The 14,655-nt window shown below is 43.4% G+C and overlaps 1 protein-coding gene across 4 annotated transcripts in view; it reads right to left on the reverse strand.

Moving 5' to 3' along the window:
* LOC117885675 (ubiquinol-cytochrome-c reductase complex assembly factor 1) overlaps nucleotides 1–14,655 on the reverse strand; it is an 89,604-nt gene that overhangs the window by 65,278 nt on the left and 9,671 nt on the right. For all 4 annotated transcript variants that reach the window (XM_034787036.1, XM_034787038.1, XM_034787035.1 and 1 more), the window contains exons 4-5: nucleotides 14,173–14,280; nucleotides 11,375–11,447 (exon numbers count right to left, since the gene is read on the reverse strand). In XM_034787036.1, the coding sequence (XP_034642927.1) occupies nucleotides 11,375–11,447; nucleotides 14,173–14,280 (181 nt within the window). The remainder of the gene's footprint in view (nucleotides 1–11,374; nucleotides 11,448–14,172; nucleotides 14,281–14,655) is intronic.

The following is a 14,655-nucleotide window of genomic DNA, read 5'->3' on the forward strand; positions in this document are numbered from 1 at the left end:
GTGTGTGTGTGGGGGGGGGGGGGTGGTTTACTTGTGTTTGTGCCGCATGTAAACCGGGAAACCGCAGCCCCCTCCTTTTACATTGAAACCCCATTTTAAATGGACAACCCAATTCATCCTTGATATGGGAAATGCGCTGCTGTTTGCAACCTTTCCCGCATGTTAAGAAGGTTAAAAAAGCCAAAACACTGTGGCCTACGATGGCTGCCTGCAAGCCGAAATATGCGACCTTGTAATGAAAGAGTGTACCCGTACCCATTGTTCCCTAAAATGTGTCTTTTTTAACCACCTCTCCCTTCTCCTACGCCAGCTGCAAATGTTTCTCCTTCGCAGAGGCTCGTGAACATTAGAAAGAGAAAACGTAGGACGAGGGACGAGATGTTCACGGAGCTGCAGATGTCCGCCCAGGCTGATAGAGCACAGCAGAATGCGTGGAGGCAGTCAATGTCGGAGATGAGAAAAGCCCAATATGAACGAGAGGAGAGGTGGCGGGCTGAATCGCGGGAAGAACAGAGCAAGTGGCGGGCTGAAGACGATAGGTGGCGTCAGCTTGCAGACAGACGGCAAGAGGCAATGCTCCATCTGCTGGAGCATCAAACTGATATGCTCGAGCGTATGGTTGAGTTGCAGGAAAGGCAGCAGGAGCAGAGACCGCCGCTACAGCTCCTGTGTAACCAACAGCCCTCCTCCCCAAGTTCCATAGCCTCCTCACCCAGACGCCCAAGAACACGGTGGGGGGGCCTCCGTCCACGCAGTCACTCCACCCCAGATGATCGCCCAAGCATCAGAAGGCTGGCCTTCAATAAGAGTTAAAGTTTTAAAATGCAGTGTGTCCTTTTCCATCCCTCCTCCCCCACCCATCCCAGGCTACCTTGGCAATTATCCCCCTACCTCTGTAAGGAACTAATAAAGAATGCATGAATGTGAAAAAACAATGACTTTATTGCCTCTGCAAGCGGGAGGGGAGGGTGGGGTGGGGTGGTTGGTTTACAGGGAAGTAGAGTGAACCGGGTCGGGGGGGGGGGAGTTGGCGGGTTCATCAAGGAGAAACAAACAGAAGTTTCACACAGTAGCCTGGCCAGTCACAAAACTCGTTTTCAAAGCTTCTCTGATGCGCACCGCGCCCTGCTGTGCTCCTCTAACCGCCCTGGTGTCTGGCTGCGCGTAATCAGCGGCCAGGCGAGTTGCCTCAACCTCCCACCCCGCCATAAATGTCTCCCCCTTACTCTCACAGATATTGTGGAGCGCACAGCAAGCAGCAATAACAATGGGGATATTCTTTTCGCTGAGGTCTGAGCGAGTCAGTAAGCTGCGCCAGCGCGCTTTTAAACGTCCAAATGCACATTCCACCACCATTCGGCACTTGCTCAGCCTATAGTTGAACAGGTCCTGACTCCTGTCCAGGCTGCCTGTGTACGGCTTCATGAGCCATGGCATTAAGGGGTACGCTGGGTCCCCAAGGATCACGATAGGCATTTCAACATCCCCAATGGTCACTTTCTGGTCCGGGAAGAAAGTCCCTTCCTCCAGCTTTCGAAACAGAGCAGAGTTCCTGAAGACGCGAGCATCATGTACCTTTCCCGGCCATCCCACGTTGATGTTGGTGAAACGTCCCTTGTGATCCACCAGGGCTTGCAGCAGCATTGAAAAGTACCCCTTGCGGTTTACGTAGTCGGTGGCTTGGTGCTCCGGTGACAAGATAGGGATATGGGTTCCGTCTATGGCCCCACCACAGTTTGGGAATCCCATTTCAGCAAAACCATCCACTATTGACTGCACGTTGCCCAGAGTCACTACCCTTGCTATCACCAGGTCTTTCATTGCCCTGGCAAATTGGATCACAGCAGCCCCCACCGTAGATTTGCCCACTCCAAATTGATTCCCGACTGACCGGTAGCTGTCTGGCGTTGCAAGCTTCCACAGGGCTATCGCCACTCGCTTCTCAACTGTGAGGGCTGCTCTCATCTTGGTATCCTGGCGTTTCAGGGCAGGGGAAAGCAAGTCACAAAGTTCCATGAAAGTGGCCTTACGCATGCGAAAGTTTCGCAGCCACTGGGAATCGTCCCATACCTGCAGCACGATGCGATCCCACCAGTCTGTGCTTGTTTCCCGGGCCCAGAATCGGCGTTCCACGGCATCAACCTGCCCCAGTGACACCATGATTTCCACATTGCTGGGGCCTGTGCCTTGTGAGAGGTCTATGTCCATGTCAATTTCCTCATCACTCTCGTCGCCGCGCTGCAATCGCCTCCTCGCCTGGTCCGGGTTTCGCCTTGGCATGTTCTGGCTCTGCATATACTCCAGGACAATGCGCGTGGTGTTCATAGTGCTCATAATTGCCGCGGTGATCTGAGCGGGCTCCATGATCCCAGTGCTAGCTATGGCGCCTGGTCAGAAAAAAGGCGCGAAAGTAGTATCTGATGGACCAGGAGAAGGAGGGAGGGCGGGAGGGAGGGCCGAGTGACGACATGGCGTACAGGTACAGGAACAGGGAGAAACACAAACAACTGTCACACAGAATGGTCCCCCCAAAGATTAAACTGGAAACCCTGGGCTTAGCAGGCCGTTGATTTCACGGAGGAAGAGGAAGCAAATGAACACAGAACAAATCTATTTTTTACATCTTAAGGTGGCAGCCGACGGTGCAGCATGATTGACAGCCATACCAGTATGACGACGATGGGTACCAATCATAATATACCATCATCTGCCAAAAGGCAAGGGGCTGCTGCTGTGTAGCAATGCAGCCCCACGTCTGCCAGCCCCACGTCCGCCAGCACCCAGCATCGCCCTCGGCCTCTTCTGGGTGCTTAGCAGACAATACTGGGCAATTGGCAGAAAATAGTATATTACGACTGGTAACCATCATCATCAAAACAGTAGCATGTCTGCCCAGGTGGCCATGATTGACAGCCATACCAGTATGACGATGATGGGTACCAGTCATAATATACCATCGCCTGCAAGGGGCTGGTGCAATGCAGCCCTACAGCTGCCAGCCCCACGACTATCACTCATGCTACACCGTCTACCGCCAAAAGGCAGTTAGCAGCTGCTGCTGTGTAGCAATGCAGTCCCACGTCTGCTGGCACCCAGAGGACATATGGTGACGGTGAGCTCAGCTGAGCTGAGCGGGCTCCATGCTTGCCGTGGTATGTTGTCTGCACAGGTAACCCAGGTAAAAAGGCGCGAATGTATTGTCTGCCGTTGCTGTGACGAGGGGGGAGGGGCCTGACGACATGTACCCAGAACCGCCCGTGACACTGTTTTGCATCATCCGGGCATTGGGATCTCAACCCAGAATTCCAAGGGGCGGCAGAGACTGCGGGAACTGTGGGATAGCTACCCATAGTGCAATGCTCCGGAAGTCGACGCTAGCCTCGTACTGTGGACGCGGTCCGCCGACTAGAGCACCTAGAGCATTTTATTGTGTGGACACACACAATCGGCTGTATACAACCGATTTCAATAAAACCGGCTTCTATAAATTCGAACTAATTTCGTAGTGTAGACATACCCTAAGGCTACCAACTTCCAGGGCTAACTAAAAAGTTATAAAGGAAGGGCAAGATAGTGGAATTTCAAGCCATTAAATGTGACAAACTTACCCAAAAAAAACAAAATCATGCAAAAACTGAAAGATACCTAGAACTTTGGAAAAATCAGATCTCCCAATTTGCAGCTTGCAAGAATACCATGGGCTAAGATTTCAATGCAGCTAAACTTATTGTCCTTTTTCAAACAAAGCTGTCCGCAACAGAACGGAATCTTGCCACCTACCGGTCAAGTGTTTGGTTAAGGATTATACCATGAACTAGGAACCTTATAGATGGCTAAAAAATTCAGATGAATTTCAACTCACAGAGCAACACCCTGCTACCTTTCCTACCCCACCAAGATGCTCAACGGTCAGATATAAGAGTTTTCAAAGAACTAAATTTTACTTCCAAGGTAAAGGTTATAGACCAGGGGTAGGCAACCTGCGGCACGCGAGCTGATTTTCAGGGGTACTCACGCTGCCTGGGTCCTGGCCACTGGTCTGGGGGCTCTGCATTTTAATTTAATTTTAAATGAAGCGTCTTAAACATTTTAAAAACCTTATTTACTTCACATACAACAATAGTTTAGTTATATATTATAGACATATAGAAAGAGACTTTCTAAAAATGTTAAAATGTATTACTGGCACACAAAACCTTAAATTAGAGTGAATAAATGAAGACTCGGCACACCACTTCTGAAAGGTTGCCGACCCGTTATAGACGATTTCTCCCGGAGCTTAAGACAAGAGATTCAGAAGCCAACTAGTAAGTCAAAGCATTACACCTCTCAGGAGTGAGCATCACGTGAAGAGGGATCATTAGAATTGCACAGCCACCAACTGTCAGTTCCTTTTCAGCCAAAGAAACCGAACATACATGCAGTTCATAAGAGGAAGGAAAAAGACAGCTCTGTGGGATGCTGTAAAGTCTGGGTGTGGTTACTGTAGACTGAGCGCTATCAGTCAGGTACAATGAAAAATGAGAATTTGTTGTGCTGCCATGATGGGGGGGAGGGGGAGGAGAAGGTCTTAGATACAATAACAGACCTCATTAAAGCCAATGGGTATGCCAAGCACTTTTTTAGGTTCAACAAAAGGAGCGTTCAAGTCCCTTTATGTAATAAACACAGCTACAGACACTGAAAACTACCACCAAATCCCTAAACTGCATAATCAAGCGTGAGCTGACCCAGATAGATAAATGCCCTTCTGCGGCTGCAAACACAGTGCCTAGGAGATTGGTTGTAGCGTGTGCATGTTGGAAAGAAACAGAAAGCCAGGCGGAATGGTGAGTGTAACCCTGAGAAGAAGCAGAGACAGAACTTTGTGGGACCAGAGTTCATTAGAGCGGCAGACTTGCGGAATTCTGGGCAAGGAAACTGCTTACTAAATCTCTATTGTGATCAGGCAAACGGTGACAGCATGTATTTTTTTTGTAAACAAGATTACACCCAAAATACACCTGACTCGTAACACTGATTTCTCATCCTAATGGAATCAACTCTGCAAGGCTCTAATTTTTGGCTAACTGCTCACGTCAAAGGGGCAACAATTATTTTCTGAAATGTCCTTATGTTTAATATTAGAAGTGGAGACCTTTATAACTTTCATCACCATATAATTTTGACAAGTTTCCAAGACCCCGTGTCCAAGCCACTCCCATACATCAAGGGAAAAGGGTGTTCCGGGGACAGTTTGCACAGGTTTATCATTTATCATTTGTAAATTATGGGGATGCAATGCCTTTATGACTGCCATTCTTTCCATCTGCTAAAGAATTGTGAAACTGCAGTAAAGGAGAACCATGGCATATCTGAATAAATCTGCCCCTCCTTACCCCCTGCGACAAAAGAACTTTAATTAGAAATAAAGCTATAGTAGCATGTTTTCATATTGGATCTAAACATGACATTAATAACACAGTTAATGCGTAATTTTGTAAGACAGAGGCATCCTTTAGTTTTAATCCAGTTAGAGAATTTTCAGTAATTTTTTCTTTAAACAAATGAATAGCAGAATTTCATACACAAATGTGTGCATTATAATTTAAAGGATCTGAGAAAATTGCAAAACTTGTCATGTAATGACATTCTTTTGCTCAAGCAATTGTTTTAACAAAGGATTAATGAAAAAGTTTTACAAAATTAACTATACTATTTGTAAATTAAAATGTGTTAGCGTCTTTTATAATAGGGTATTCGTCAAAATCGTCAAATGCAGGGTTTTTTTTTTTTTTTTTTAATGTAAAAACTAGTTTTTGGGACCCTTGTAGGGATTAATTTTCAATACCATTTTTTGAGAAATTGAGATATATATGTAGAGAAAAATCTGGACACAGTTGAAGAAACACTGACATATTTCTACGTAAGATTATTACTACTGTTCTCTTGATTTTATAGTTCACATCATCTACAGTCCAGTTCACACAGTCATGACTCCTCTAGCTGGGGGTTCTAGGACAGCCCCCGGGCAGTGCTTAAATTGCTTCTCTTTCAGACAGTGCTTGATGATTCCCTGACATCAACTTGTACAATTGCTTGCATAATGATTTTAGGATTACAGGCTCGATACCATATTTCTTCCTCAATGTTAGCTAGTACATGCCTATTGAATAAACATTCCCTTCTCTTTCGACATCCTATTGAGCATCTTGTTTGGGTCTGGATAAGATCAGATCAGGCCTAATCCATTTGGTCCTTTGAAGCTGTCAGTGTCCAGATTCTCCAAGGTATCTGAAAAACCAATGTTCAACTGCTGAAAATTTTAAAGTATCAATGTACTTTTTTAATAATGTACTTTTAAAACATTTTATTTTGTGTGTCAAGAGACCTCTTCAGTTTGCAGTTTCAAAGAACATTGCCTCTGTATGGTCTCAATCCAAAAGGCTCTAGCCAACTAAGCTACCGTGGCCAGGTCCCCTCCAAGCACCTAACAATTCTTACATGCAGCATACCTATGACTCATCTCTGTACAACCCACTATTTGAATCTCTTGGTGTTTCCTGTCTGGGGTCCAGAGTCTCAAACAAAACTTGGATCAGTGGTCTTGCCTCATGCTTCTCCTCCACATTGTCCCTGTGCCCACATTGTTCAGCAGCAGCTATCTCTGTTGCTTTACTCCCATGCCATGTCTCAAACATCATTTGTGTCACTGGGATGTGTGTTCAAGTCCTTCAACTACGCTCATACAATGTCTCTTCATGAACTGATTGACTGATGGTGTTTGTGAGGCATGCTTCAAGGCACTTCCATCTTTAATCAACAGGTCTGTTCTTATCCTTTTATATACAATACTTACACAAAACCTTCTTAGCCAATAGTTTAGGGCTAGCACTTCAAAAGTCCATTGGTCTTCCTCCCTAAATAAGGAGGAATTTCTGTTTAAGGGAATAGAAGAACAGGGGCTGTTGCACACTTAGTTTTGCATTATTTTTATCTCTCAAACTTTCCTGAGTCAGTTCTCTTACAGAATTAAAACTCAAACCACAACAAATTATGTGATAAATAGGTACTTGAAGTTAAATAAGTAGTTAATGGTTCTGTGTGGTGAAAACTGACAGAAATTGTAACTAGATCCTAAGAAGCTGTAGATTTACTTTGACTGTGATCTGCATTGCCCTGAAAAGTCAAATATCCAGCCACACTGGTCTTGCTAGAAAGCCACAAACAAGGTGAAAAACTTGATGCATTTCCTTGCTGGACATAGCGTAATACTGGGATCCAGTGCAGAATTAATGAACACAAATGCAATGAACCAGTCAAGCCTTTTTAAAATTTGTCATTCAAATCTATACTAACACTTGATTTCAATTCTCATTGTATTTAATTTTAATCCTGTGATTAAAAAAAATTTGCTGCAAAAGACAGTTGTTTTAGACAAAAGGAGGAGGGGATATGTTTTTTAAGATAGGAATAGCCCTTATCTCCCTCCTTTATGCAGTTACAAAGCTATAGCTTGTCTTTTTAAAAAACTTTTATATTTTATCTGCAAATGTAAGTGCTATTATACTACCCCCAAAAACCTGCATTTTACAAATATCCTGTAAACCAGAGGCGGGCAAACTTTTTGGCCTGAGGGCTGCATTGGGTTTCGGAAATTGTATGGAGGGCCAGTTAGGGGAGGCTATGCCTCCCCAAACAGCCAGGTGTGGCCCCCTTTCATCCCCTGTTTCTCACCCCCCGACAACCTCCCCCGGACCTCCTGCCCCCCGCCACCCCATCCAACCTCCCCTCCTTCCTGACTGCCCCCCTGGGACCCTTTCCCCCATTCAACCCCCCATTTCCTGCCCCGACCCTTATCCACACCCCTGCCCCCGACCACCACCCCCAAACTCCCCTGCCCTCTATCCAACCTCCCCGCTCCCTGCCCCCTTACTGCTCTGCCTGGAGCACTGGTGGCTGGCGGCACTGCAGCCGCGCAGCCCAGCTGAAGCCAGCCACGCCACCGTGCAGCACAGAGCACTGGGTGAGGCCTGACTCTGCAGCTGCGCTGCCCCAGGAGCTCGCAGCCCTGCCGCCCAGAGCATTGAACCGGTGGCGCAGTGAGCTGAGGCTGTGGGGGAGAGGCCTGGGGCTAGCCTCCCAGCCCAGGAGAGTCCTGCGGGCCATAGTTTGCCCACCTCTGCTGTAAACTGATGTTACAGAAATTTTAATCCTATTATTAAAAATACTCTTTTTACAATTGTTAGTTTTTTAGCAGAAAGGAGGGACATTTCGTCAGATATTCCACAACACCCCCTTATTGAAGTTACACAATTCTTTAGCAAAAGGAAAAAGTAGCCCTCACAAAGGGTTTCTCCACAATATACAAACGATAAGCCTGTGTAAAACATCATTTTTATGTCACTACCCCTCTACAAATATCCTTAAGACATGGATTTTGATTATTTTACCTTTAAAAATGTGTGTGTGAGACATCTACAAAGCTGCTTCACTTATATTTAACAATGTCGTTTTTTCCCATTACTTTTAGAAGTATATGCTACAAAGCACTTATTAATGCCCTGCTTTTTATGCTAATCTTTTAAAAGTTTATTTGTAAAACTGTACTTGGCGTGATTATGTTTAACAGAATTTACATTTTTTTTTTTTTTTTTTTTTTTTTTAAAGTCAGGAAGAAATAGCATTCTTATCTCTGGTAAAGGGTTAGCAACTCGCACAAATTCATTTAAACTTAGGATGACCAGATGTCCTGATTTTATAGGGACAGTCCCGATATTTGGGATTTTGTTTTACACAGGCACCTATTACCCCCCAACCCGTCCTGATTTTTCACACTTGCTATCTGGTCACTCTATTTAAACTAGCCTCTCAAATTAGACTGTGTGTTTTATATACAGTAATAAGTCTTTGAAACAGTTTTTGGTTGGGGTTGCTTTTGCACAGTGGGCAATTCATTTAGGCAAACTTTTAAAAGCACAATTTTTTAAAAAGTCTGGGGTCTTTCTACACAATATCCCTAACACAAAAATCTGCATTTTTCATCTCATTCTTTTTTTAAAAGAAAATATTACTGAAATCTCTCTAATAGGGGTATGACGTTTCAGTTCTAATTCTAGAATTTAAAAAGTTCTTTTATTGCAGGAAGGGGCATATTGCTTCAGCTATGATACATCCTTGCTAAAAAAACTGCTGCATTCATAGTGAGTTAGGAAAATCAAGACTCCTAGCACAAATCCCTAAAAGGCAATGGCTTTAGACAAACTTCTCACTGGTTCAGGAAAATGAATTCATTTTAATATTCTATGATGTGTCTAAAGAATATCTTCTGATTGGCTCAGCCAAGAAGTGTGGCTTATCCAAGGCTGATTGTCCCGGAATTGCTGGTATTTAACTAGTGACAGCCATTGGGGTCAGATGCTTTTCTATTTCTATTTTAAAGCTTGCTCTCTCTGTGAATCCACTTTAATTTCTCTCTCTGCTATTCGAACAGTGAGAGGCTTTTTTCCTTACTTGCTATTTTAAAACCCTCTATCACTTTGTGTCTTGTTTACTCTGCTTTATTTTCTCTCTTTCTGCCATCTGACTTGTAACAGGCTAGGAGGCTTTTTTTTCCTTTTTTGCAGTTTTAAAACTCTCTCACTTTGTAATATTTCACGTAATTCTCTATTTTTTTGCCTTTTTTCCTATCTTGCTGTTTTAAATTTCTCTCATTTTGTCTTGTTTAATCCCCTTTATTTTCTCTTTCTGCCTTTTTTCCTATCCATGTAACTAACTCTTACTTTCTGATAATCCTCTGTTTTGTAAATTATTTTAAAAGGGCTTAATGCTTATTTATGCTGTAGCCTATTTAAAAATACCTTAAAATGACCTTAATGTAAAAAAAAACCCGCACAAACACTATTTATACATTTAGTCCTAATGCTCCCCACTTAAAATTAAATTCAAAATGGCTGCCATGCTAAAAGTGTACCTGTTCAAAAATGAGACCGGAGCAGGACACAGAAGAGGGCATGGAAACCTGTCAAAGTTACATTGTGTTGAATTTTTTCTAAATTTTACCCACTATCATCACCGTAAAAATTTTCTAAGTAAATGTTCTGCTAAATAGAGCCAGAGACCCAATTAAAAATTTAAAGGAAAACCCTTGTCATGAGCACATATAAAATACCAAAACTAAAGAGAATTTAGCCAAAAGAATGTTTGTGCATAAAGGAAAAGGTCCCAAGTTTTCAGAGCTAATGGTGAATCTTAGTTCTTAGGAAATCCATATGCAATTCCCATCAGGTTTTTCGACAATTCAAATAAGCATGAAAAAAATACCATGCTTCCCACACTGACAAACAGACAGCCCTGTTGTGCGGCTGGAGAAAGGGAGTTGTGTCTCCAGGATCTAGCTGTCCCACCCCCACAACAGTGGAGAACGGTCATCCCAGTCCAAGCCACTCCCGTACATCAAAGGAAAAGGGTATTCCGGTTCTAGTAAGACCTTCCCCTCTATCCAGGGGCTTGTCCCAGTTCTAAACCTATGTGCCAAGACAGGGTATGGGAGGGTAGGATGCAAAGCCTGTTTATGTTCTAGCCAGCCATGCTCCTGAAATGTGGAAAGGAGAGGACTGTCTCTCTGGGTTCTAGGTGGCCCTGCCCTTGACAAGAGGTCAGGGGGTGGGGGTGGGGGTGGGAGTGTGGGGGTGCATTCAGGCTCCAGATGGCCCTAGGCAGAGGGATAGCTCTGTGGTTTGAGCACTGGTGTGCTAAACCCAGGGTTGTGAGTTCAATCCTTGAGGGGGCCATTTAGGGATCTGGGGCAAAAATCTGTCTGGGGATTGGTCCTGCTTTGAGCAGGGGGGTGGACTAGATGACCTCCTGAGGTCCTTTCCAACCCTGATATTCTATGATGACACAGGGCTGGAATGGGTAGAGTGCCAGGGTCATGCTGTAGCCAGCCAGCTATAACACAAATATGGAAAGGCAGGGAATATAGATTCTAGCCTGCCCTACCTTGGCCACAGGGGAGGGACATCTTCAGGTTGTAGACAGCCCTCATGGGTGGATCACTCTGGGTTCTGTCTGGCCACATCTTGGAATTCTAACCATCTTTCCCCACAGTGCAGAAGGTATAGGGAGAATGAGATAGTAGCAGCAAATTCAGTTTCTATAGTCTGACCCAGCCCCACGGGGGGGCATGGAGTACCTCTGTTATGGCAGGACAGTTAGGGGAGAGGCACAATATGCTCAAGTTCTATTCAGCCCTGCACCCACTACACAGGGGGAATGCATTTGGTTTCCAGCCAGACCAACCTGTCACAGGCACTGGGTAGCCCAGGTTCTAGCCAGCCCCGACCTCATCTGGGGCACACTCCAGGCTCTAGTATCCTAGAGACCAATAACTTACTGTGAAAGAATTCCTCGTAGTCAGTTCTCTCCACACAGCAAGTGTACATGCGCAGAGCCGCTATCTTAATCTTCTAGAGAGAGAGAAAACAACACCTGTAGTACCCACCAAAAGGTCGCCATGAAGTCTGGATAAGTTACACAAGCGTACACAGTGCTCTTCTATGATCAGATCTGTGTATCCATATGTTGGATTAGAGACTCATTTTAATGCCCCTCCTTAAAGCCATCCCAAGGCATTTAAAAAAGAAACATGTGAAGATGGGTCTGTTTTGTCTTTCTGATATCCTCCTATATCTCTTAATGTTGATTTATACTATTCTGAGATTAATTTTGCACAAGTCACTTTTTAAATATTTTAAAAAATAAACCATTGATGTGCCAAAAACTCATCAAAATTTCTCTTTTTAGCTTCAAATATACTCATAAAACAAGCATGTTTAAGGTGCTAAAAGAGAATGTCAGACAAAGACCTTGGTGATATAGATTTAACATGCCCCAAGACTTGGTAGTCTTGTTTATTGCCTTCTAGTGCAACATTAGCCTGTTCATTACATTTTCTAAAAATAGGATACAGGCAGTCTGACTTCACATTTAAGTTACGAGGGACGGCACTTACGACGCTTCTACATTGACACCCTGATTCGACTTATGACTATAGGTTTCGAGTTTACGACACTCGGTCCCGCAATGGAGTAGACTGTGGTTCCGAGTTCCGACTTACGACACAATTGTAAGGAACCAATTGTATCATAAGTCCGAGGGCTGTCTATATACAAATCAGAGACAGAAGAGGAAAACTCTTAACTGCTCCCTTCCACTCACCTTTGGGAAGGGACTGGGAGAAGTAGAGAATTCAAAGCACTCTTCATCCACCTGCCTTTGGGACTGCTAGGGAACAATGAACCCACCATTTTAGGCGAACCCACCCCATAGGTGAACCATGAACCCACTGTACTAGTAGACCACCTAATCAGAATGTGCACTCTGCATTTTAAGACAGCACTTCAAAATACCAAAAGGTAAATTTAAGTCTGATCTGCGGGCTGTAGTCCACTAAAGCTTATGCTCTAATAAATCTGTTAGTCTCTAAGGTGCCACAAGTACTCCTGTTCTTTTTGCGGATACAGACTAACACGGCTGCTACTCTGAAACTAGGGAAATAATTTCCAAAGGAGGAGAACAGCTTTAAGGCACAATTGTTCTCCTCATTCAGTAGTCCTGAAGTTCTGCCAGAAAAATGGAAGATTTTGACATCCAAAGCTCTCTTAATCAGAATTATGCCTAAACTTCTGTGCCATAACAATTACAATTTACAATAGAAAATGCAATCCACTTGAGTTCAGACTTTGTGACAACACCAATACAATGAGAGATTATCAATGCAAAATTATTTCAGTTAAGATTTATGGAAATTTTGTTCTGATGTATTGTAACCACTGCACAATGACTGAAACCCATATTGTTAATATGGGCCCCGTCCCATAATTAATTTTCATCCTGTCTTTATAATCCTCCATTAAATATATAATCCATTTTCCTTTGTTTTATTTATAGTCTTTTCAATTACTCTTTTCACCATAGTACCTGAACGTATTACAGACATTAATGAAATTATCCTCCCAACATCCCTGTGAGACAGAGTAGCATAATCACTATTTTAGGGATTGAAAAAACTGAGGCACAAATATTAAGTGATTTGATCCAGGATGACACTGGAAATCTATAGCAGCGATCTCCAGCATTTGCCATACGTAATGTTAACTGCCAGTTATTGGAACATTCTCATTCTTTATTAATTCAGTGTGTTATCTGGAGAGAACTGAGCAAAACATATATACTCTTGAAGAATAACCGAAAAGAAACAAGCCTCTCTAAATAAAATGCATTACCCCAAACACACACAGACACCAATAACCACTCAAGGTCAGATACCCACATTTAGATCTTTAAAGGTGGACACAATTCAGTCACTCTATACAAGGGAAGTTGAGTTACACACAAACTAAACACAGATTTCAAATCAATGTAAGATTAGCTCAAGAATTGTCATGTGATGCTCAGCACTCAAATTCTTATTTTCATTGTATTGCTATCCTCCTAGCACCTAGAGACCCCAACAAGAGTCTGAGTGTACAGTCTAAATAAGGAAGGCAAAGGGTGGATGAAATTTTACAGGTGGGGAACAGAAAGAGATTAAGTGACTTACTCAAGGTCATACAAGGAGCCTGTGGCAAACCCAGGAAATGAACCCAGGTCTCTAGAGTCCCAATCTAGACTCATAACCATAAAACCCATCCTCTCTGTAAGCTCAAGTCCCTGAACCAAAAAAAAGTGGTAACAAAGCAGAGGCAGTGTGGTCAGCCTTTGTTGGGACCAAGGGAGGAAGCAACATGCAACGCTCTTCAACAAAACCCTCTAGACAACTTGGGAGTGGTGTTCACAAGCTCCCAAAGGGAATTGCTGCCAGCTTCCATTGCTGGAGGGTAACTGTGATGTGGGAACTTTGATGAATGAATAAAGTGAGGAAATAAGTTTTTGGGAATCCAAGTGACCAAAATAATAAAACTCCTACTTGTGTCAATGGAGGCCTTGTGCATAAATCAAGGCAGGTTAAAGCCTTGGGCTATTATTCTCCATATTGTGAGAGAGGATTTTATATAGGTAATATGAATGTGACTGTGCACATAAATGTGCACATAAATATCCCTCCCATGTCACAAAGAACCTAGTTCTCAAAACAGATGTAAAGTAACCAACTACAGGAAAATATTAAGACTACCAAAATAATTGCATTACCCATTTGTTATATTTCAGTGGTCCTGTGAATCCCATTGCTTCTATTATCTTTGTGAAGGCACCCACTTTCTCTTCAGATGGCTGCAGGGAATCTTTTGCAGCAAGAAACTGTAAGGTAAAACAAGGTAAAAATCAAATACGACACAGAACCACATGTCCTTATCCCAGCAATTCAATCTAATCATTTTAGACAAATAAAAAATAAATTGGAAATTTTAACTTCCGTTGTAAGTTGTCTTTATAACTAATGCAGTGCACAAAACTGACATACCAGCACTCCTGAGAACACACTACACCTATACACCGATTACTCACTGATTCACTTTATTTAGAGTGATAAGAATCTGTATACACACCTCCAGCCTACTTTATTGGGGGCCTAACCAATAAATTAAAGTCGAACTGTAAAACGTTAAAGATTGCCCACACAGATACACTAAATCACATTAGAAGAACTGAAAGACAATTACTCAAAAGTTAAAA

Source organism: Trachemys scripta, chromosome 12, assembly GCF_013100865.1.
Source record: "Trachemys scripta elegans isolate TJP31775 chromosome 12, CAS_Tse_1.0, whole genome shotgun sequence".
In the NCBI taxonomy this organism is placed as follows: domain Eukaryota; kingdom Metazoa; phylum Chordata; order Testudines; family Emydidae; genus Trachemys; species Trachemys scripta.